Raw genomic sequence first — 23,548 nt, forward strand, 5'->3', positions numbered from 1 at the left:
TTGGCGAACACCAGCTTCCACAGTTTCACCTTATCTACAGTGATACCTCCTCCCTCCCGAATTCCTCATCTGGAGCACCTGTGAGAACCAGGAAACCCAGACAATCTCAGAACAGGCCACGCTGAGGTCCCCCACCTCTCCCAGAACAAAAGGCAAGAGATGGTCTGTGACTGACAAGACAAATCCACTGGGGGAGATGCCCACCCAGCTGGGAAAGGGCATTTTCAGGGGAGATGGGCAACCAGGGTGTGGCAGTGGCACCGTCTGACCCTACTATCCCCCTTCCTCGTGCAGTGCCACAGCTCTGCTGGAAATGCCAATGCTATCAGTGTCGCTGGAGCTTCGGAGCCCGATGGGGATTGCAACTGACACATTGCTGATGATGCAGGAGGAGATTTTCACCAGTTTCCCCAAGAGAGCTGAGCCCCGCTGGCTCCTCAGGTGGAGCCAAGCTGCCCAGGTGCCTGAGCCACATCTCATCAGCTGCACTGCTGATGGCATGGGGTCTGCACACACACACCTGGATCCTGCACAGCCCCGGGGCCCTTGCTGGGGCACCTCCATTTCAGCACCCTTGTATTAAGAGAAAGGTAGAACCCAGGCTGTGTCCAGAACACAGACCCTTTTGGCTCAGCAAATCTGAGAAATGCCTATTTCCTGCTGCTCACCCAGGCCCAAAAAAGCATGGGTTTGGCTGGAGCAGAAAGCAGGTGCCGGGTCCTCGTTGTTTTGAGCCTTTTCCTGGCGGTTTTCCCCCAAGGTGCATCCACCCCTGGAGCATCCCAGTCCATCCTCCTCCAGCCCCTGCTCGCAGCCTCCCGCGGGGCAGCACCGGCGGACACCTGCAGGACCTCAACAGGGGAGGAGCGTTTATTACTGTTGTGATTTAAAGAAAATAATTTACTTTTATCAGTATGGAGGGGCGCGGCCAGGGCAGAGCGCCGGCTGGGCCGGTGTTCCCGGCTGCTGGGGTGGGGGCACGGGGGAGAACGGGCTCGGGGCGATGATCGGCGGCTTGTCGGGGGGGAACACGGCCGGACACACGGGCGAACACACGGCCAGGCACACGGACACACGGGCGGACACACAGACGGGCACGGGCGGGGGCACGGGCGGGGGCACGGGCGGGGGCACGGGCGGGGACATGGGCGGGGGCACGGGCGGACACACAGACGGGCATGGGCGGACACCTGGGCGGACACACAGACGGGCACGGGCGGGGGCACGGGCGGGGACATGGGCGGGGGCACGGGCGGACACACAGACGGGCACGGACGGACACACGGACGGACACACAGACGGGCACGGGCGGGGGCACGGGAGGACACACGGACCCACAGACGAACACACGGACGGACACACGGACACACAGACGGACACACAGACGGACACACAGACGGGCACACAGACGGGCACGGACGGACACACGGACGGACACGCAGACGGGCACGGGCGGGGGCACGGACGGACACACGGACGGACACACGGACGGACACACGGACACACAGACGGGCACGGGCGGGGGCACGGACGGACACACGGACACACAGACGGACACACAGACCGGTACGGGCGGGGGCACGGACGGACACACGGACACACAGACGGACACACAGACGGGCACGGGCGGCCGCGGCCCCGGCCCCGGCGGGCGGCGCGGCCGGAACCGGAGCGGCCGCGCGTGCGCTGTGCGGACGGCGCCGCTGCCGGCGGCCCCATGACGGCCGAGCTGCGCGCCCGGGGCGGCGGCGGCGAGGTGAGCCGGCGGGGGTGCCGGGGGCGCTGGGGCGGGGGAACGGCGGGGCGAGCCCCAGGAGGGCGGCGGGCGGCGCCCCCCGCGCGGGCCGGGGCTGCCGCCGGACCGAGCCTCGCAGCGCGGCGGCCCCGCTGCGCCCCGAGCCCGCGGCCCGCGGCCGCTCGGGGCCGGCCCGCAGCGCTTCCCCGCTCTGCGCGCTCCCGGAGCCCGCCCCGTCGGGTTTCGTTGGGAATAACGGGCTCCGCGCGGCGCCGCGCGATGCGCCGGTACCACGGGAAAGGGCTCGGGCGGGCGCTCAGACACCCTCCGCTCTGCGGGGAGCAGGAACGCGTGTGCCCTCCCCGCCGCCGAGCAGCACCTCCTGGGGCAAGGCAGCGAAAACTGTTGCTCCAAACTTGAGGGTTCTGCGTAAATCGGCTCTGAAGGGACCCGGACCCGGACGCGAGGCTGTGTCAGTGCTCAGGGGACTGAAGCCCGGACCATCCCGAATTGACACAGGGCTCTGCACTGTCCTGTAGCATCTCGGTGCTCTTAGGACCCAAGAGATGCGTTTCAGAGAGGTCAGAGTTACGGGCTGGGATGGGATGGGGGTGTCAGCCCTTTGGTGCGTTAGAAGTGGCATTAGTGCAGCAGCTGTGCCCGGGTCTGGTGGGGACAGGGACCAGACCGTGCCCTCTGTGTGCATCTTGCACACGTTAATGCAGTCCGGGGTTGCTGCCTGCTGCTTCTTGTTGTGGCGAATATTGGTTTGTGAAAGCCTTGGCCGGGAACGTGGGCTTTGTTCCTGCTGCCGCCTGTGGGTTTCCAGCCCTCTCCGTATCCCTTCTCCCCCATGATAAAAGTGTGGCTGAGGAGCAGAGGCTGAAGGCCAAGGCTCTGGGTGCTGCTTCTGTGCTGCAGCCTTCCTCCTCCTTGTGGGTGCTTATTTCTGGAACCCCCTTGAACTCTTGCACTGCATTTGCTCCTTTCCCTTTTCACAGTTTCTTATCAAAACAAACTTCTGAGGGCGGTGAGTCACCTCAAAGCAGGAAAATGGCAAAACCTTTCTATTCCATCATTCTTGGCTGACCTTGTAATTTTATCTCTAGTACCCTCCTTCCTCTCAGCCTCTTGGTTTTGTACTCATCTCTTGTTGCTGTAATTTCATACTAATAGGATTTGGGTTTGGGTTATTATTTTTCCAGCAGGTAGGGCTTTGGTTCAGTTTGGGTTTGCAAGTGCAGGGTGTGTTAGCAGTGGCAGCACACTGGTGTTAATTACCAGCTACAGAGCTTGTTTTGTAGCCCCATGGCGTGTAACCTCAGAAAGCAATAACCAGACTAGTAATGGCAACAAAACCATGCACAATCCCCAAAATCTTAACAGATTGGTTGCACAAAGAGTGGTTCCTGGTGGCTTCTGTGGGCTGCCCCAGGCTGCCATAACCCTCTCAAAAGTGGTACAGGATAAGCTCTCTGCTGTTAGCACAAATCTTTCCTCAAAGGCTGAATAAAAGCACACAAAAATCATTGAAAAATTAAATGGTAACGTAGAGCAGAGGATCAGTAATTGGCTTTTATGCTTACAGCAGCCTTTGTGACTTCTCTGTGTGCTGGAGCAGAAAAACCACAGAAAATCATGCCCTGTCCTGCCTCAGGTTTCATTATTATAATGCAGTGTATTAGCAAGGGTGTTTGTGGGGTTTTTTCTTCACTGGAAAAATCTGCCCTGCGGCGCAAGGTGGGGTCAGCCGACATGCACGGCACGCGCTAAGGCAGCAAAATTAGCAACATGATTTAAGTGGTTTGCCTTTGTGGGAGTATGCCTGCCCCCAGCCTCTCAGCCTTGGCTCCTCATCAGGCAGCTCCTCCTGGGGCTTCTGAGGTGTTCCAGGCTGTCTTGGCTTTTCTCAGGATAAAGAGCACATGGAGTTGAGGGGGGTTGCACACACAAGTGTGCTCTTTCTTGTAGAAGTTGAGCAAAAGTAGTGTTTTAAAAGGGACAGAGAATTGCCACCAGAATAGGAGTTTTTTGTTTGAATAGCTAACACAGGTGTGTGCTGTCTTTGTGTGTGGAGTATCATCCATGACCAGTATGGGTGGGGGGCTCAAATAGTAGTTGACTCATTACTCACTGGGTGGAACTTGTGTTCCAGTGGCCTGGAAGCATCTTAATTTTTTTTCAGTGGTGAGAGTAAGTAGAAACTGGACTTCATTTGCCTGCAACTTTGCTGGTTAAGATTAATTAAAAGTGTGATCTTAAGGAACTGGGATTGATCAGGCTGTGCTGACTGCAGGATCCTCTACAGCCTCTGTAAATCAGGATACAGACCCAGCAGTTGTTCCTGCTGTAATGTTTTTCCCATACCACATGCAATGCCAGCGTTATGGAGCTGCATCTCAGTTGTCACCCAGAGTGAGCCTTTGGCAGCAGCATCAGCTGAACTGCAGCCATGGACAGGGCTGGTGGGACCCCAGTGCTGGGAGGCTCCTTGTGGAGAGGTGCCTCTCCTAGTAGTCATTGACTGAGGTTATTTGTGCTTGCCATGTGCAGTGACCACCCTGTGGTAAGCCTAGGCTGCAAAGATTTTATAAGTCTGGTAAAGGGAGGTTCTGTAATCATTTGTTTTAAGTGGCCGAACCAACCATACCATGGGGCCTTGAGCAGCGTCTCCCTAAACCTCAAGTGCTCTATGTGGAGTGGGAAGGAGGAGCATGACAGGCTCCTGGGCCCTTGCTCTGACACCTTATTGTCAGTAAGAAGTGACATGCACAAATGGCATGTGCCACCACACTGAAAATAGCTCCTGACCATGCCCTGGGAGCAGGCGGCCGCCTTATATGTCCTGCTGCACATGCCACTGCCTCGGGGCTGGGGAGCCCCTTCCCTCCACAGGTGCGCACATCCCACTGCGAGGGGGGCCTGGCCCCCCGGGCCTGCCTGCGTTCTCCTGAGGATACGAGGGCTTGGATGTCAGTCTGTGAATTTAGCAGGGAAAACCCTGAGTGCGATGTTCAAGCTGATGTTGCTGTTTGCATTAAGCAAGTGTGACTGGGCTTGAGTGTCAGTGTGTCAGCAGAAAGGAAGGAAAGAAGCAGTGCTCTGCTGGGCTCTCAGCAAGCCTTGCAGAAACAGCTTGATGTCCATCCTGGTCACCTTTTCACATAAGCTGACTTTATTTCTTGCACATAGGATTGCCAGGTGCTCCTAAATCAGATGAAAGAGATCACAGGAATTCAGGATTCAGCATTCCTGCTTGCTGCTCTAAAGGTTGGTGTATATTGCCATAGTTTTGGGGAAAGAGAGCTCTGATTTTGTCCAAGAAGTCAGGCAAGTTCGGGCTCCCACCCAACATAGCACACAGGTGTTTGCTGGTGTGTTTGTCAGCTGATGATGGGCTGGTCCTTGTTAGAATGGTCCATGTGTGGCTTGTGAGAGTGATAAAGGATCAGCCTGGGTGCATGAGAGGCAAAGGGTAAATCCTTTGCTGTTCTTCTCCTCACTGGTGCTTTGCTTTCCCCTCTCATTGTGCCAGGCTGCTGATGGAGATCTCATGGAAGCAGTCACCTTCCTGACAGAGGACCCTGCTCCAGAGCCGGTGCAGAGCCCAGCTGCTGCAGAACCATCCGCCTGGGAAGGGAGTGTGGTGGGCAAACAGCTCCCACAGGGTAAGCCTCACCTCTGCTCACTCCTGCAGCTTCATGTGTGAGCTCAAAGGGGAAATATCCATCCTCCCTGCTTCTGCCAGCAGCACATCCCTCCAGCTTCTCTTCTGGTGCATATTTTGCCAGTACTGATCACTTAGTAGTGTTTTAATAATGTTTGGAGGTGACACATCACAGTTAAAAAGCTGATGATCCTGTCTCTCTATTTCAAGAGCTCTGAACTGTTTCCTTAAGCTCTGAATTTAGCTGTAAGGAAATCTGGGTAGTGCACAGCTGCATGCTTTGCCCTGTTCTCCTCATCCAGCTCACTCAGTGGCTCCTAGGCTGCCTGGCATGATCTGAACAGGGATTTCTGTTTAAAACCTGAACTAGGAAATTTTGCTTGTATTGGTTGAAGAGCCATGTTTGTGAAGTATGATGTTTTCTAGAATTTTCTCTTAAAGAGAACGTTTGCTGCTGTTGGTGGAAAACTGATCAGAATGCTGCCTCTACTTCTAGATGTTGGTGCTGCACCTGCCCCTCACAACCAAGACAGCCTCCGCACAGCCAACACTGTCAGACCACTGGAATCACCCAAAGCCTCAGCTGCAGAAAGGGATGCAGCTGAAAGGTCAGTGGAGCTGTAAGACCCCCACTTTGGCTTTCCAGATATCAGTGGGTTCTGAGACTGCTAACTGGAGAACTAGCATGCATCACCTGCCAGGTGGACACCTACTGGCTGGAGGGGAGCTTGATTGCTGTAGCTTTTACCGCACAGTGTTTCTCTCTTGTGACAGACCACAGGATGCCCATTCTGCTGAAAACAAAAACCGCTCCAAAAGGAAACGCTGTGAAGTCTGGGGAGAGAGCCCCAAGCAGAGTGACTGGAGAAGAGCGGGTGACTGGCCTGTTGGAATGAAAAACATAGGAAATACGTGTTGGTTTAGTGCTGTTATACAGGTAATCAGCAAAAAAAGTTCTCTGATCTCAAACTTGCTATGGCCTTGGAGTCAGAGTGTTTCTCAGTTAGAAGTAAACATGCAGCAGTTCTGTGGGGGAGTCATCGTATGCAGATGAGTGAACGTGACCCTGCTCAAACACAGAAACTTCTGTGTTTATGTGATGTGCCTGTGCAGAAAGAGCCAAAGAGCAGTTAAATATGCTTTACTTAAAAATAGCTGCAGATACAGAGAATCTGTGTGTCTGTATGCAGGGAGTTGTGCAGTGATGGCCAGGTGCCTGCTGAAATGATAGAAGCTTGCCTGGCAAAGTGAACTGGTAATTTAATTTTACTGCAGTTATTGTTGGCTCGATAACACATGGTGTATCATATTTCAGTTAATGGAATACACTGGCATAGATGCTTGGACAAATAAACAACTAGGCAGCATATATTATTAGTAATGATCTGAAGAAGAGACAATAGTAAGTGGAACTGAGCAGATTTGTCTCTCCTAACCATTTCACATCAGCAGAGAGATGTTAATCGTTTGTCTTGAGCTCTGAGAGGAAGTAAGAAAGCTGCAAATGGGTTCTTCTCACTATGGCTTCTTCTTGGATGCTTTTCTGAGCCTGCCTGTGCAGAATAGAATGATTTTCCTAAAAAGTTTATATCTATCCTAGAAATGGCAGGATGAGATTTTGCCCTTTGGGTGGGTGCAAACATGCTGATGATCTCAAAGGTCTGTTCCAGCCCAGTTAATTCCATTATTCTGATTCTGTGCTGGTCCAGCAAAGGGCTGCTCACACTGTAAACATGCATCCAGTAACGTGAGACCATTGGGAATGTGAAGTTACAAAAGAAACCTGTCAAGTCAGAGTGAAAACAGGGCATCAGATTGCAGTGAGTCCAGTCCTTGCAGATGCTGACCGAGCTTTACCTCTCCTCTCCTTTCAGTCTCTGTTCCAGTTGCCAGATTTCCGGAGGCTGGTCCTTGGCTACTCCCTCCCACAGAATGTGCTTGAAAGTTGTCGTAGTCACACTGTAAGTTTTGATTCAATAACACTGTCAAGTTTCCCTCTTTTGTGGTGTAGCATTCTGCTCTTTCTCTAACCAGATTTAATTTGGGGCTATCTGAGACCTGTGGCTTTAAAATCATGTGGCCGTGTTTAAGATAAATTTAGGAAATTCTCAAAGACAGAATCAGGATAGGAAAAAAAAGGGCTGCTTCTTGTATCTCTGTTCTATAGAGCCTTTAACTGCTGTGTGGGGAGATGTTTTTCCTATAAAACTTCTTTGGCAGTTCTAGATGACTCATTGGTTTACATACATAGTAGAAGAAGTGGTATTTGATCCAGTGTGCAGCTGGTTGTGTACCTTTTACTATATGTGCCTGTGGTGTTCAGTAGTGCTGTGTTTTAAGATAATGCTTTTTAGAGCTGCAGGATGGCTTTGACTTTTCTTCTTTTTGCAATGCAGGGAAAAAGAAATATTGCATTCATGCAAGAACTTCAGTGTCTGTTTGCATTAATGCTGGGGACGTGGCGTAAGTTTGTAGACCCTTCTGCAGCACTGGAACTCTTGAGGGACGTGTTTAGATCAGCTGAACAACCACAGGTAAAACCATGTTGAAAATCCTTTAGCTCTCTTCAAACCAGCAGTCAGAGCCACGGCACCCCCATTTTGCCTCACCCTGCTGGTGCTTTCAGAGGCCTTTTCCCATGTTTGTCAGCCGACAAGCAGCTGTCCCTGTGTCATTAGAGCAGAATGTACATGCGTGCTAATTACCCAGCCAGCATAGCATGGCACTACCCAGCGCCATCTGCGTAGTCGGGGAGCGATCACGATAATTTCCTCTGATCTAGTGTTCAGATAAGCAGAGTTCATTATCAGTCTAAATCAGCCCAGCACTTGAGTCTTTCGTAGCTCAGCTGAGTGGGGGCGGCTGTACCAGTCAGGTTGTGTCAGTGCTCAGCAGACTGGGGGAACACCTTCTGGTGGGTGTCACGACTGACTCTCCACTCTCATCTCTCCTGCAGCAAGACGTGAGTGAGTTTACACACAAACTACTGGACTGGCTGGAGGATGCATTCCAGCTCACTGTGAATGTCACGTGAGTGCTGTGTGTTCTCGGGAGTTTGATCTAAGGAGGTTTTTAATAAGTTGGAGGACTTTGTGAAAATTTTGAGCAAATGAGTGTTCTTTGTTTCCTGTGGATGAGGCTTACTCAGCTTGAAACATTGTCTGCATCTCCTGTTTGTGAGTGTGGGACTTCACTCAGTGCCAATATGGCCTGCAGAGTAAATGAGCTTTTGAGGGAGCTCAGCAGCCCTGGTGAACAGAAAAGCTCTGGTAGTTTGAAACTTCCTTTCAGAAGCTGGCATCTTAACATTTTTCCCCCCCTCTTGCCAGTGTAAGTGTTATCATTGCTTTGGAACATGAAAATTAATGAGAAGCATCCTCTTTATTTAGTGCTTGGATAGAAAAATGTTCTTTTGCCTGTAGGCCCCCAGACAGGCTTAGATTACGACTTGGGGTTCTTTTGTAATCTCCAGCTGCAAATGAAAGTGTGCTTTTGCTCTCTGAAACAGGAGCCTTGGGGACAAATCCGAAAACCCAATGGTGCAGCTCTTCTACGGGACTTTCCTGACGGAGGGTGTCCATGAGGGTGAGTTAAGGGCTTGGTAGATTGAACTTTTTAACTCCTTTGAGTGTTTTGGAGTTAACCAGAATTTTTGTTCTCTTGAGTTAGCTCATGGTTTCTGTATGGTTTCCATCATCCAGGCAACGCTTTTTCCAAGATTGAGACCTTTGGTCAGTATCCCCTTCAGGTAAATGGTTACCGGAACTTGAATGAGTGCTTGGAAGGAGCCATGGTGGAGGGAGAGATGGATGAGGCAACAGCATCTCAGTCAGTGAAGTATGGACAGGAGGTTAGTTTGACCTTTTTTGTCGAGCCTTTGGTTGCCTGCTGCAGAAAAGTGCAGCGCACACAGTGCAGGGCTACTCTGATAACTTTGAATGGCAACTGTGAGTGTTCTCTAAGAATTGAATACAAAACATTTTCTGGATACCTGGAATCTCATGTAAATGTCTGTTAGTGTTTGGTGTTCAGACACTTAGTGTAGTTAGACACGAAGTCTTTGCTGATTTATAAAGATGTGACGTCCTATGTAACCAGTTCAGAGAGTTTATTTTAAATTGCAAAGGTCAATGTCTGCCTCTGAGTCAAGTCTCTCTCTTTCTGTTGAAGCCTACCTGTACCTGAGTAGGGGGAGACCTACTGCCTCCATATTTTCAGAGGGTAAAAGTACAGTGCTTAACTCCATGGTATGCCATTTGGAATTTGTCTCTTTCTCCCTATTATATTGTGTATGATTTGGGGTTTTTCTTCTTGGTTTCACTCTTATTTTCTGACTGTGATGATTTCATTTCTTTTTTTTTTTTTTTTTTTTTTTTAATCTCACTAATCACAAACCAATCATAAAAAACTTAGTTGCAGCAAGGTGAAGAAGCACCATTGCATTCAGCATCCTCTGTGTGTAAGTGCAGCAAAAGTTAGCTTGGAGAGAGGCTGGGAAACAACATTGGCAGAGGTATCTGGTGTAGGCAGGGCAGGGAAGAGTATTTCAGTTCTATGAGAATGTCTGGAAATTGTGTTGCTGTGGTTTAGACTAGCAAAGGAGAAACAAAGTCTTGAGCAGGGGAGCTCTGTTCTGACCCTGGACTTCAGTGTTTGTCCTGGGTTTTCCTGGTTTCTGCCTGAAGCAGTTCAGGTGCATTTACAGGGGATGTGGGTGTAGCTGGTGTTGGCTGGCACTGGAGACAAAGGCACCTTGGAGCTCATCAGGCAGGTTCGTTTCAATCCAAGCTCATCAGGCAGGTTCGTTTCAATCCAAGCTTTTTTAGTTCCTCAAAATTCTTTCCCAAAATTAAGGGAAATTTGACCCATCATGGAGCTGTTTTAATTCTTCTGTCTGCACAGATAGGAGGAAAGGGCTCTGCCTTCATTTCTGAGAAGCCTTACTGGGGAAATTGTGCATCTTAGTTTCACTTCCTAGGATGTGGTGGCATGACAGGGGACATAGGGAATAATGATTTTGTCTCTTGAGCACCTAGGCAAGTGTGCTGAAAGTCAAAGCAGCAGGGGAGTTAACAGAAACTTCTCCCAGACTATGGGAGCATAAATCATTCCTCCTTTGTGGTTATGGGCTGCTGCTTAGAAAGCTCTGGTCTGGGGCAGTTTTGTTGCTGCAGCACATCTGACACGAATTCTACAAAGGACAAGGAGCTCAGTGTGCCCATCCTGAATCCAGAGGGGAGCATGAAGTGGGTAGTGCCAAGCTAAAATAGGTAAAGCAAGTATCTGGCAGTGGATGCTGGAAGTTGTTGTGAATCCAGGAAGAGCAAGAGAAAGTGTAAATTCAACTGATAATTTTTCTTTCAGCATAACTCTTTGAAGTAGTGTGTGAAGCTACAGAAAGTAGTTGGGGGTCTTCTCTGACTCCCCTAAATCAAGTAGTTTGCAAGTAGACTGAGAGAGAATAAGGATTCTGGTGCTGCAGGAGGACTCCTGGTTTGTTCATCGCTGCATGTGATCTTCCTCAGAAAAGAACTCTCTTGGGGGCTCCTAGATGATGTGCAGATTGTGTGTAGCCTCAACTAATTTGTAAAATTCAGTGCTGGGCTTAATAATCCATCAAGCTGGATGCATTAGGCAATGACAAGTAATCTTGAGAGCAATTATGAGGCTTTTTCACAGTAAAAATGTAAAATGGAAGCATAAATTACTAACTTGTAAAATTTGGCTTTCTGACTAGTCACTCTGCAAACAAAACCTAATTCTGTGCTTAAAGACAGAGACTTTTAAATCAGTCTGAAATCATATAGGATCAGTCTGAAATGTGCCATTAGCAGTCATCTTAAAACATTTCCCTCTGGGGGCATTTCTGCTTTTGTTACAGCGCTGGTTTACAAAACTCCCACCAGTTCTGACCTTTGAACTCTCCCGATTTGAGTTCAATCAGTCACTAGGACAGCCAGAGAAAATTCACACCAAGCTAGAGTTTCCCCAGACTATGTATATGGACAGGTGAGTTGGCCTGTTGCATGGTATGTTTAAAGCTGTTGCTTTGATATAAATAAAGAAATTAAAAAGGTTGTTTGGGTGAGCAAGAAAAGATTCTAAAATATTTATGGAAGATGGTGGATGTTAGAAGTAAACAAATCTCACCTGGCAAACGGGGCTCTGTATTTCTGTTTAGGTACCTCTACTGCAATAAAGATCTTATTCAGATGAAAAGAGAGGAAATGAAGAGATTGAAGGAGAAAATGGTGACTCTGCAGCAGAAACTGGAAAGGTGAGTAGTCAGCTGGTTTTATTTTTATGCCCTCTGGAAGAGTGCAAATGTTTAATTTTAAATGAGCTTTCCAATAGTAGAGGAGCTTGTAGGAGAAGCAGAAACAGCAACGTGCTTGTTCTGAAACATGTGGGAGAAGGAAGTGTATTTTCAAAAACAAACCTGTCTCTTCAATCGTTTCTAAATTTTACTGGCACTGTTACAGGAATAAATTCTTTCAAGAGCAGAGTTGACACTTTCAGCTGCACTGGCAATGTAGGTGAGGAAGCCCAGTAGCACATTACAGAAAAAGTTGTTCTTCTCTTGTCCCATGAGGTTTAAACCCATCTCATTCCTTCCTTCATACAACACCTTGCATTTTCCCCTAGGTACATGGAATATGGCTCTGGCCCAGCCCGCTTTCCACTGCCGGACATGCTGCAGTATGTGCTCGAGTTCATTGCCACAAAGCCAGCTGGGGCTGTTTGCTCTGCTCAGAGCTCTCAAACAACTCCCCTGCACTCCCAGGCCAAACCTAATGTTTTGGATGTGCTTTCACAGCCAAACAGGTCAGTAAACAGAAATTAAAAGGATGCACAGGAGGACGCTTCACCTCCCAACTAAATGGTCCTGGGTGGCTTTCCAAAAGTGTGTTATTTATCTGGGCGCTGGTGAACACAATACTGTAGTGTGCAAATGCTTGTGCAAGTAGTGGGTCACTGCTTTGCTGGTCATTTGGTTCTGTTGGTGTAAATAAAACACTGCATCTTGTTCTGTTCTTTCTCCTTGTCCAAGAGCATCCCTATATTCCTTGCCTAAGCAGCAGTTAAGACCTAAATTATGTACTCTTAGGTTAGGCTACACAATTTTTTTGCTTCATTGACCATTAAATTACAGCAATATTAGATTATTATAACCCAGGCTAGCATGATTGGTTTAACACTCTAAATTAAGCTGAGTAAACACACACGTTTTCTTAGTAGCAATGGAAGGAATTTTTAGCATTACTCATTGTGGATCTGTGCTTAGAGAGTTCCCTAAGAATTTGCCTTAGTATTCTTCCTGTATTTTAGTTTGGACTATGAAGGCTGAAGCACATTTCAGTGTACTTGTTCTCTCTACATTTTATACTGCTCTGGAAAGGAAATCCTGCTCCAGCTCTAGAGTAATTTTTGTTTGGTTTATTTTGTATTCTTTTCCGAAACAAGAAAAACTAGAGAAAGATTAAAAAACCTGCCCACTACTCTTGGATTTTGCTCCACAGCATACAAGAAAAGACTGATGCTAGGACTGAAGATGAAGCTTTCTTTGTGGCCAATTCTTCACCACAGCAGAGCTCCAGTATGGATCTCCAGCCTCCTGTTTCACCTGCAGAGCTGTCTGAGCGTCCAGCTCCTCACGTGGTCTCCAGGGAAGAGCTGAACCTGGTTCAGACGTGTCTGCAGCGATGGAGGAACGAGATCGAGCAGGACATGCAAGGTTGGCCCCAAATGCATGTGTAGGGATTTTCTCCTCAGTGCCCACCTGGTTTCTCCCCTGTAGCTTTGCTGGATACAGCCTGAACTACAAATAATTTTGTCCCTGTTTGAGCTCTGGTGTTGAGTCTATCTGATATTCTCTGCATGGCCTCAAATTCTTTGAAGTGAAAGGAGCTAGCATAGCCTGATGAGTAGTCATTAATTTTTATGCATTTCTCTCATGGTTGATGTTCTTGGCAGATCTGAAGGAATCTATTGCCAGAATCAACCTGTCCATCGAACAGATGTACTGTGACCCTCTCCTCCAGCAGGTAGGAAATGCAGCTTCAGTATGTAAATATTAACCTAGTATTGCTGATCCTCATTTTTGTTAGTAGACATTGGTTTAAATTGCCCCCTCCACTGTATTTTTAAATTTCCAGTGATGAAGCAGAGAAAGATTTAGTTACGAAAATCTTGTTTCTTCTTTCCTTAAAAGTCAGTTTTCACCCAGTAAGAAATTTATCAAATTGCTCGACTCTTGTGCCGTGCTACACCTACAAACATTCCCAGTGTTGGTGTGGAGAGGTCAGGCAGAATCAGTCCCTGGCTGCACCCCTGAGCGATGTCCGTGTCACTTTGCAGGTTCCCTATCGCTTGCATGCAGTCCTGGTCCATGAGGGGCAAGCAAATGCAGGGCACTACTGGGCCTTCATCTATGACCAGCCCCGTAAAAGATGGCTCAAGTACAATGACATCTCAGTGACAGAGTCGTCGTGGGAAGAGCTGGAGCGAGAGTCGTTTGGAGGCTTGAGGAATGCCAGTGCCTACTGCCTGATGTACATCAGTGACCAGGTGTCCCCTGTTGGTGCAGGTACGCGGCCACAGCTGCTGGTTAATGACGTGTGTGTGCTGCTGTGTCTCTCTGGCCTGCATGATCATTATGTTCCTCAGCTCCTTCAGCACAGCTGTCTTTTGACAAAGCACAAAACTTCACCTCGGATAGGATTAAATAATCTGCTTCATGCTCGATTCATTTCTAAATACCTGGTAGGACTGAAAACTGCCAGGAGAAGCATCCAGTTGAGATTGGAAACAGCACCTCACGCGTGAATCATGTGTGTACAGGCTAACACTGCCCCTTTGCCACATTTAACATGCATCTAGTGCTTGTCTTCTTCATTTTGACTTTTTGTAGTGTTTATATGGCAGCATTTGTTTCCTCAGGGCATGTAAAACACCACCACTTTATCTGTCCCATTTTTATCACACTTCCTGGCTCATTTGCTTGGTCTTTGATGATTACACCTAATCTAAATGGGCTCTTTTTTGTGCAGCCTTTCCCCGAGAGGTATTGGTACCTGAGTGCTCAGACTTAGTGTGTTTGCCATGCCAGTGCTTTGTGGAGAAATTGCTGTGCATGTGGCTCTAGACATGGCAAACAGCTGTACAAGGACACAATAATTTCACGCGTGGCTCATTTTGATATAATAAATGGAAAGAAACAATGGAGAGCTGACATTCTGTTCATTGCTAAATATGGCTGATGAGGATCTGGAGGTTGTTCTTTGTTTTCTTATGACAGTTCTGAAACAAACCCATTTTTTCTCCTATTTAATGCATTTTTTGTTGTTTTTTAAAGCATTTTGCAAAGGGTGCATAAAAATATCTGCTGTAGAAAGTTGCCATTTGCTTTTGATAAATTTTAGGACTTGTCTGAAGCTGATGCTGCTTGGGTTTTGTGCTGTTTTACAAGTGAATGCTGAAGTACACCTAAAAAGCACTAAGAAATATCAGAGTGATACTCGTGCTATAGAACCCATGCAGCCCTTACCTTACCTGCTGTACAGTGATGAAGGTGTGTCATCTCTGGCTGACCTGTGAACTTTCCAGCTGTTGGCAGTTCAGTGCTGTTCCCTGTGCACCTGGAGCCCTTGGACCATGATGTGTCTGACCTGCATCAGCAGATGCTGGTTCTGGAATTGCTCTGTGTAAATGCTGTCCAGTAGTAGAACAAAACAGGGGTTTGTTTTAGATAACTCTGTAGATTTGTCTTTATTTTTGCACCTTTGCTTCTGGATCACCTTAAATTACAGAGCCAGTAGAAAATTTGGCTTCTTTCCCCTTTTATCCCTCAGCCAATTTCCTGTGCTGCCCATGATGTTGTGCGTGTGCTCAGTCCCTAAGGGTGGTGCCCTGCCACAGTGTGTTTCCTTATGCCAGTCTTGCATTTCCTCCAGATGAGGGTGAGGGCCCAGAGGCTAGACAGCTCCAGAAGGAAGTGGAAGCTTTGTCCCCAGAACTGAGACACTACATCCAGGAGGACAACTGGCGCCTGGAGCAGGAGGCAGAGGAGTGGGATGAGGAGCAATCTTGCAAGATTCCTCAGATGGAGCCTTCACCTACTTCTGAATTGCAGGACCTCTCTTCTGAGTCAGGACCAGGTAATCTCGCTCTGAATTTGCAGACAGTGTCAGAACCAGGAACAGCCAGCTGGTCACCAGTACCACTGTGTTGAAGCCTTGCACAAATGTGTCAGAATGCAGGAGCGGGTGTGAAATAGGCAGCAAAGGCAGCTGCTGGAGGCTCTGCCCTGACAGTACAAAAGGCTGTTCTGCTGGTTTTGCACGTGCATCCTTCCAAGCCTGTCCCCAGAAATGCAGTTTCCCATTCACTTAATCATCATGGGCTAATATCAGTTCATTTCCAGCTTTTTTTGTTTTTCACAAATATGGAGTGGACAAGTGCTGTTCTCTGGAGTAGGAACCCCTGATGCCGTGTGCCATTCCCACTGGAACGGGGTACGCACACACTCGCCTCAAGTGCCTTCACCTCGGGCAGGAAGGCAGCAGCTGTGTAAAACTGCATGGACAAGCTGCAAAGCATTTTTGAACATGAGAGAAAAAAAAACCTTGCAGCTCTTGCTGACTAGTACCACACATCTGTCCTGACAGAGCAATCCCCAGTGTGTGAGCCGAGCGTGCACTCCCTGTCCTCAGAGCATGCCAGGATTGCCAAGGAGCAGACTGCCAAGGCCATTGCCAACACTGCTGATGCCTACGAGAAGAATGGCGTCGAGGCAGCTCTGTGCGAGGTAGGAGCTCAGCCTTGGCCCAAGAACCTCCCCCTTCTTGTCTCCAGATTATTCTTCTCGATAGACCTTTGCTTTTCCCATTTCTGTGAAGTTCTGTAGCTGCGCCATGTTTAGCTCAGTCCCCTTTGGCTTTCCTGTTTTTGGCTTTGTATTTTCTTACTCACTCTCTTCTTTTTCTTCTTGGCCACAGCGCAAGGAGGTAGAGCCACTGAAGGCCCATCCAGAAGAAATATCCCCCACAGTTCAGGCAGAGCAGCCCCGGGACACTCAGGAAGCAGAGGCTGCTGCCCAAACTAGCTCACAGGTCTCTGAAGTGGAAATCCCCAGTGTGGGGAAGATTCCCGTTAGATCCGATGCAGATGGATATAATGAGGAGGTACAGATCCCGGTGCAGGGATTAATAAATTACTGCTGCTCGTTAGCCTGTAGCTTTGTAGTTAGCTGGCTTTGAGCTGCCCTAAGGGTGGGTGTCATAGTGTCTGTCATAGGAGTAACACCCTGTACAAAGTCAGTTTTCCTACTGTGGAAGGGAAGGGGGACCACATCATTCCATAATTCCATTTTTAAATGTCATCAGAAAAGGAGCTCCATAAGAGTACTCAGTTTGTCAATCTGCATGTTGGTCATAATTCCTCTTTTTGGCACAACTGTATCAAAATTGATCCTACCTGTGTTAATTTCTTTACAAGTCTCTCTGCTGTCTTCAGTTACTATTTTGTCCCCAGTCAAAGACTTTAATCCCAATAGCATAATTTACATACCCTGCCCACTGATTTTTTTGGGGTCTGACTTTAACCACTCTCATACATGCTCAAGCAGTGTTTTGAAGTTCTCTCACTTGCATGATTTGGATTTCACACAAACACTGGGGCTGTCACTCCTTGAGTAGGTTTGAGATGTTCTGGAGTGATCTTGGCTCAAGGAACTGCTGCACCAAAGGTTCTGCATTTATTTTACATGTCTTAGGAAGATTGAGTGGGACATGGTGGGGACATGGCCAGCCTGCTTTACCTTCTCACTAGTTGAATTTAAAAATTCAAGGGTTTGGAGTGACCAGCCTTGAGATCTTTAAATGCCTAAAAAAAGCCCAGCATGTAAAGTGCATGTGATGGATAGAGTCAGTAGCATGCAAGTAACTCACAGCCCCAGTTATCACACCTGTACTCATACAATTTCCTTTAAATCTTACTTTTGAAAGTTTCTTCCATTCTTCACTGTGCTGTCTCTTCTTTCCCTGTCTGTTACTGTTTTCCTTGTTCCTGTTTGTGTCTGTTCTCCTGCTTTTGTGGTAGGTGATGCTGAGTCCAGCCATGCAAGGTGTCATCCTGGCTATTGCAAAAGCCCGCCAGACCTTTGATCGTGACGGGTCTGAAGCAGGGCTTGTTAAGGTATTGATTTGTTTGCTAAATCAAATAGTATGGATATCTGTTTTCCCAGAATAGAGTATGTGCCATATTGACAGGTCAGGAATGTAAAGGGAACAATTTGTGCACTTTTTCTTCTGGTTAATGGCCTTTGCCCTGCATTTTAGTTCCTGCGCTCTTACAGTGATGAGATATCCATGGGTTCAAAACAATTTTTAGAGCTTACAAGGGAACACCCTCCTGCCAAGACAAACAGAAACTTTACTTTTTTCTGCTTATTATTTTAGTACTGTAAAATTTGTTTTTTTCCTCCTGAACATACTTGCTTACTTGTGACCTCTGCTGTCAAAGATGTCAAGAAATGTCTGTGTGAACAGAGGTTTGAAAGCATAACCACTGGTGAATGCTGAAGCTGGTGTTATATATGTTATAAATACCACATGGACAGAATCATCCATGCTGTTAATCTATGGGATTATAAATCACAAGATACTCTTGCACCTCAGCAGGTAGAAGTGTGTCCCGGTCGATTTTGGCAGCCTGGGCACTTGTCAGAGGGTTGCCAAATGGGTCTAAGGCAGCTGTACCCTCTCTCAAAGGCATTTACACACCCTGGCACTTTTGGAAGCTCACACTTCACACGTGGGGTTTGCCTGGCTGTGGGGGCCATTGGTTTAGAGCTGAGGTGTTGGTGGGCTTCTTTGAGCACTGGGATATCACCAGCAGAGGAGGCTCGGTGTCACCACAGGAGTCCTTCCGAGCAGGACCGGTTTGAGCTGCTGTGGCATTCCCACGGGCACACGGGTGGATCTGTCAGTACCTGTGTTCTGTTGGCAGGCATTCCACGAGGAGTACTCCCGGCTGTACCTGCTTTCCAAAGAGACCCCGACCCCCCAGAACGATGCCCGCTTGCAGCACGTGCTCATCTACTTCATGCAGAACAACGCTCCGCAGCAGGTGGTGGAACGGACCCTCCTCGAGCAGTTTGCAGACAAGAACCTCAGCTACGATGAACGGTGAGTGCTCAGGGTTCCAGGGAGGGCTTTTCCCACCTGGATGTGCAAAGGCCACTGTTGTGATTTTTCTTCTTTCTGCTCGCATGGAGCAGGTCCATCAGCATCATGAAGGTGGCACGGGCAAAGCTGAGCGAAATCGGTCCTGACGATGTTGACATGGAGGAGTACAAGGTAAGGGACCAGAGAGCTGTCTGATCCTTCAAGCTGTCCTAGCTGGCTCTGTCCAAACTGGGAAATGGGGAGCATGGCATGGAGCTGCATGGCCAGCACAGTGGCCGCTGAATGCCTGTTGGCAGAGGGTGTCTGCAGGAAGCTGCTGTGGGAGAAGGAATACAACGGAAATCTGAGCTTGGAGGAGTGTCTGCAGTTGGCTAAATTCATATGTGTCACTCATGAGAGACATTTAAACACTTAAAAGGGTAGAATTGGGAACCCCAGACTGCATGTGGGTGTTCCAGCTGAGGCTGATGCTCTGTTTCCTCCTCTCCTCACAGAGATGGCACGAGGACTACAGCCTTTTCCGCAAGGTGTCCATTTACCTGCTGACGGGGTTGGAACTCTACCAGAATAGAAAGTAAGTTCCTCTAATTGTGTTTGGACAAGATAAGTTGTAGCTAAAAGTAAAGGCCACTGTGACAAAAATTTTTCTTTCTGAGCCACAATGGCCTGTGTTTGAGGCTAGTGGGAGATTTTTTGACCTGCTAATAGGTCTTCTTGAATCCACAATCGAGCTTGGTTAACAGTTTAAAAAATATGAGGCTGAGTTGCTGGCTGGCTGCCTGACAGTTCTGAGAGTTTCCCCTAGGATTTCCCTTTGGGAAGTAGAGCTTTATATTCTGTTTTCCGGAGATGAATTTGCAGGAATGATTGCCATCACAATCACAGGGATTTTTCACCTTGGACTCCTGTATTAAAAGGAAAGTGCCTTTAGATGGATTTACACTTTGTGCAAACACATAGTTTGGAGCTCTCAAAGGGCCTTGGTTTCCTCCTTACCATTCTAGAACCTGTATTTTCCTTCAATGGTGTAGGCTTTCAGAAATTATTCCTGGATGGAAACAGAACTGAATTCCAAGGTGGTTCACAGTGACAAGCCACCAAATTCAGGTGGGCAAATTGACATGAGACATGCATGACAAGAGCAGTTTAGAATTACCCCAAATTGACCTAATCCCTGTCAGCAGTTCTGTTTTCTCATCTGAAGCTTGAAGTGTGCGAGGGACTGAAATACACAGCCTTCTGCCCTTCTTGGGGTGTCCTCTCATAGTGCAGTTCCTGGAGCAGTACAGAAAATAAACACAGAAACAAGCACATTGCACATAAACTTGGTTTTAAGGGGCTCTGCCCAGACACTTGTTTGGCATTCTGGGCAAAAAGGAGCAGGAATGGCTTGACATGGGGCATCTGTTCTTTTGTGCTTTGGCAAGGAAATACAGCTTTTCCCATCAAGCCTGAATCTTCCAGCCGGGCCCAGCAGGAAAGGTTTCCTGAGCTGAGCCAAGGGAAAGGCTGTAGTCACGGCCCTGGCAGAGCCCAAAGCCTGCAGAGCTGACCCTCTTCTTGCAGGTACCAAGAGTCACTCACCTACCTGGTCTACGCCTACCAAAGCAACACCAAACTGCTGCTGAAGGGAACCAACCGCGGCGTGAGCGAGTCGCTGATCGCCTTGTACCGGAGGAAATGTCTCCTGGTTTGTATCCAGGAGCTCAGCACTCACTTTGGAGAGGAGGGGAGGGAGCAGCCGGGGCACCATGGCAGCCAAGACCAGTGTAACTCTTACTGTTATGTCTATTGATGTGACTCTGCCCCTTGCTGAGTGCCAGCAGCAATATGGAAAGCTAATAATGATCATGATTCAATTAAAGAACATGCCACATAGGTTTCAGGGAATCTAGGAAAAGGCAGATCTGGTTCTTGCCATCTTCAAACCAGAACTGTAAATAAGCTGTGTGCTCTCTGTATACAGATACAGCAAATTGCCTGCATGTGTATGCATATATATGTTTTCAAGTCTGTTTTCTATGGTGTGTTTCCCATGCCTGAAAGTGGCTGTTCCACCAGCCCCTGGTGTTGTTTGTTAGTCTTTATTCTCTGCATGGCTGCCACTGCAGGGCCCAAGCTGGGCCTTTCCTGGATGCTTATCCATGGTCCATGCTTGTTCTTTACAAGTCTGTCCCCAATTCTCCTTCCACCCCCAGAAGCTGAACGAGGTGGCAGCTTCTCTTTTTGTCAGCTGTGAAGAAGCTCATGTGTCGGAGGGTGTGAGCATCCTGAATGAGCTGATCATCCCCTGCATGCATCTCATGAACAACTTTGAGATCTCCAAAGAGGACCTGGATGCCATCGAGGTCATGAGGAACCGCTGGTGCTCCTATTTGGGACGAGAAGACATGGACGGTAGGACATGGCTGCTGTTCATGGGCAGGCAGTATCTGGGTCTGAACTGGGAAGGAATTAAAGACCATCTAAAATTAAATTCTTGGTGTCTGCACTGCAGCGCATCAAGGCCCTTCTAATTGTGGGAGGAGAAATGCATTTGAATGACCCATTAAATCCTGTTACAGAAGAAAACAGAAGAAATTAATCTTTTGCACTAAAGCTGCAGAAGTGTACCTCATCCCTAAAATGGGACAGTTGATGTCCCAAGAATGGCTTAGAGTTCCCTTGAGGGGCTTGGGTCTTCTGTCAGGGCTTCTGCCTGACTGGAGGTACCCAGGAATGGCAGGTGAATGCAGACATGCTTTGTGGCATGGCATGCTCCTCTTCAGGAGGGAGGAGCAGGTGTTATCAGAGACCAAGGTTATGGAAGATGGAATGGGGGAGCAGATTTGGGGCATCTCTGCCTTCTGAAGAGGAGTTTGTCATTGTAGAGCTAAATGTTGGTTCTGGGCAGCTGTTCTTGTTCTGTGTTTTCTTCTGGAGTCAGCCTCTGTGACTTGTGACTCCCCTCAGGTCATTTCTCGTCAGACAAATTGGTCCTGACTTGCCTAGACATGTGTGTGAAGGTCTGGGGAGTCCCTGCAGAGTTCTTATCGCTAACAGGGGGTAAACTTGATGAAAGAAAATTATGCAAAACCACAGAGGTTTATTCTCAAAATACAGTTGTAAAAATTATAATTGGATACATTTATCCCAGTTGCTGGGCTGGATGTGACAGCCTTTGCTTACAGAGAAGGTTTTAAAGAACCAGAAGCTGCTCACCCCTCCCATGTCACGTGGGCTGGCTCGGGTGTTGCCTGCTCCTCTTCCCCCGTGGGGGCCGTGGTGTATCGTGGGGGCCTGTGGTGTATCGTGGGGGCCTGTGGTGTATCGTGGGGGCCTGTGGTGTATCGTGGGGGCCTGTGGTGTATCGTGGGGGCCTGTGGTGTATCGTGGGGGCCGTGGTGTATCGTGGGGGCCGTGGTGTATCATAGGGCCTGTGGTGTATCATAGGGGCTGTGGTGTGTCGTGCACCCCAGGGGCCTCAGACCTGCTGAGTGGACGGTGCCAGCTCAGCACGGGCTGAACTGGCCTGTCTGGGGGGTACAGGATGTGGAGGCTCCATTGCCCTCAGTTGCACAGTCAATATTTGGGTGTCACCCTGAAGCACGCAGTGGTTCTTCACTGACAGCTGGGACAGGAGCACCTTTCCAGGGAAAGCTCCGTGTCTCGTGTCTCAGTGGGACATGGCCTGTGCTCAGGCACCCAGGTGGCAGTGGAGCCTCCCTCAGAGCCCTGGGAGGCAGGCAGGACTGCCCGGTGCGGGGCCTCCTCTGCCTCAGCAGCCACTGCTGGTCCCTGGTGATGGGCTGGGCGGCTCTCAGCACAGGGAGAGGAACCTGCAAAAGGCACCACAGCTCCTTAACCCGGGGCTGGAGCCCTCTGCCATTGCTGCCACTGACCGTGTCCTCCTTTCCCCTTGACAGCAAAGCTGCAGATGAAGCTGGGTGAGCTGCTGCCCCGGCTCCTGGACGGCTCCACCGAGGTCATTGTGCTGAAGGAGCCCCCGAAGATCCGGCCCAACTCCCCCTACGACCTGTGCAGCCGCTTTGCGGCCGTCATGGAGTCCATCCACGGCGCCTCGGCCGTGGCCGTGCAGTAACCGCGGGCGGGCACGCCGGGGCTGCAGCGGGAGCAGAGGGGCCCTTGGGATTCCAAGCTGTGTTCTTTGTAAATACGAGCGGATAAAAAGCAGTATTGCACTTGTGAGGCAGAACGTAAGGCGGTAACACGAAGGACCTGGACCACTGTTACAGTGCAAGGCGCAGCAGCACCGTGGGGCCCAGCCGGGCTCCAGAGGCTCCTCTGTCCTGGCAGCCCCTGGGCAGCTGGGGCTGCGCTCTCGGGCACTTCCACAGCTCCCTGAACGGCCACTGCCAGAGGCTGCGTGTTCCAGTCCAGCCCCACTCCTGCTCACAGGAGCCCGGGCTGAGTGAGGAGGAGGCAGCAAGGCGCAGTGGCTCGTGCTCTGCAGCGTGGGCAGTCATGCACGCAGCTCTGTGTGGTGGTCAAGTCAAGCAGGCATTTGCCTTTTGTATTCCAGCTGGCACCAGAAACCACGCAGGAGCCTTCCTTGAAGAGACAGGCAAATCCTGGCAGTGAGGAGCCAGGACGGGGCTGTGGGTTTGTGCCTGGCAGGAGCTGACTGGCTCAGGGCAGTCACATCACCCCAAAGGATATTCCCCTTGTGGCCGGAAAGCAAACTTCCTTCTCCCCTCGGGTGGTGGGTCAGGGCTGGATTACTGTCAATGGCAACTTGAGGTCTCAGATCAGCCCCTTGTGTTGGTGGTGGGCGTTTGTGTTGACTTTGTTAACAAAGTGCCCTGTTGGCATTTCCTTTTGCGGTCACCCTGTGCTTGCATTTGAGCTGCAGCAGTTGTAAGCCAAAAGTTCTGAGTCAGTGGAGGGGGATCCTGTTTTTTGGAACTATGCAGAGTTTTCTAACAGTGCAATAAAAGCATTTGTTCTATGTTAGAATGA

At 49.2% G+C, this 23,548-nt stretch overlaps 1 protein-coding gene across 2 annotated transcripts; it reads left to right on the forward strand.

The window, feature by feature from the left end:
• Window positions 1-1,715: 1,715 nt before the first annotated feature.
• Window positions 1,716-23,514, forward strand: USP28 (ubiquitin specific peptidase 28). 2 transcript variants are annotated; one of them, XM_058819179.1, is made up of 25 exons: window positions 1,716-1,756; window positions 4,928-5,005; window positions 5,271-5,403; window positions 5,899-6,010; window positions 6,177-6,339; window positions 7,277-7,363; window positions 7,799-7,936; window positions 8,359-8,432; window positions 8,911-8,987; window positions 9,104-9,252; window positions 11,284-11,411; window positions 11,584-11,679; window positions 12,048-12,227; window positions 12,923-13,137; window positions 13,377-13,447; window positions 13,761-13,989; window positions 15,356-15,559; window positions 16,070-16,209; window positions 16,400-16,513; window positions 18,411-18,589; window positions 18,682-18,760; window positions 19,084-19,163; window positions 20,156-20,279; window positions 20,788-20,986; window positions 22,495-23,514. In XM_058819179.1, the coding sequence occupies exons 1-25, from the start codon at window positions 1,718-1,720 to the stop codon at window positions 22,668-22,670; spliced, it is 3,264 nt and encodes a 1,087-aa protein (XP_058675162.1). In that variant the 5' UTR covers window positions 1,716-1,717; the 3' UTR covers window positions 22,671-23,514. The 2 variants fall into 2 exon arrangements, with proteins under 2 accessions (XP_058675162.1, XP_058675163.1); XM_058819180.1 differs by lacking the exon at window positions 16,400-16,513.
• Window positions 23,515-23,548: the final 34 nt, after the last annotated feature.

The sequence above is a fragment of the Ammospiza caudacuta genome, chromosome 23 (genome assembly GCF_027887145.1).
Source record: "Ammospiza caudacuta isolate bAmmCau1 chromosome 23, bAmmCau1.pri, whole genome shotgun sequence".
Lineage (NCBI taxonomy): Eukaryota > Metazoa > Chordata > Aves > Passeriformes > Passerellidae > Ammospiza > Ammospiza caudacuta.

Excerpts from the sequence above, each read along its gene's own strand:
- USP28 (XM_058819179.1), top strand. The coding sequence starts at position 1,718 with ATGACGGCCGAGCTGCGCGCCCGGGGCGGCGGCGGCGAG. Across the intron at positions 18,590-18,681 it reads AACCTCAGCTACGATGAACG|GTCCATCAGCATCATGAAGG; the intron begins GTGAGTGCTCAG and ends CGCATGGAGCAG. Across the intron at positions 20,280-20,787 it reads ACCGGAGGAAATGTCTCCTG|AAGCTGAACGAGGTGGCAGC; the intron begins GTTTGTATCCAG and ends TTCCACCCCCAG.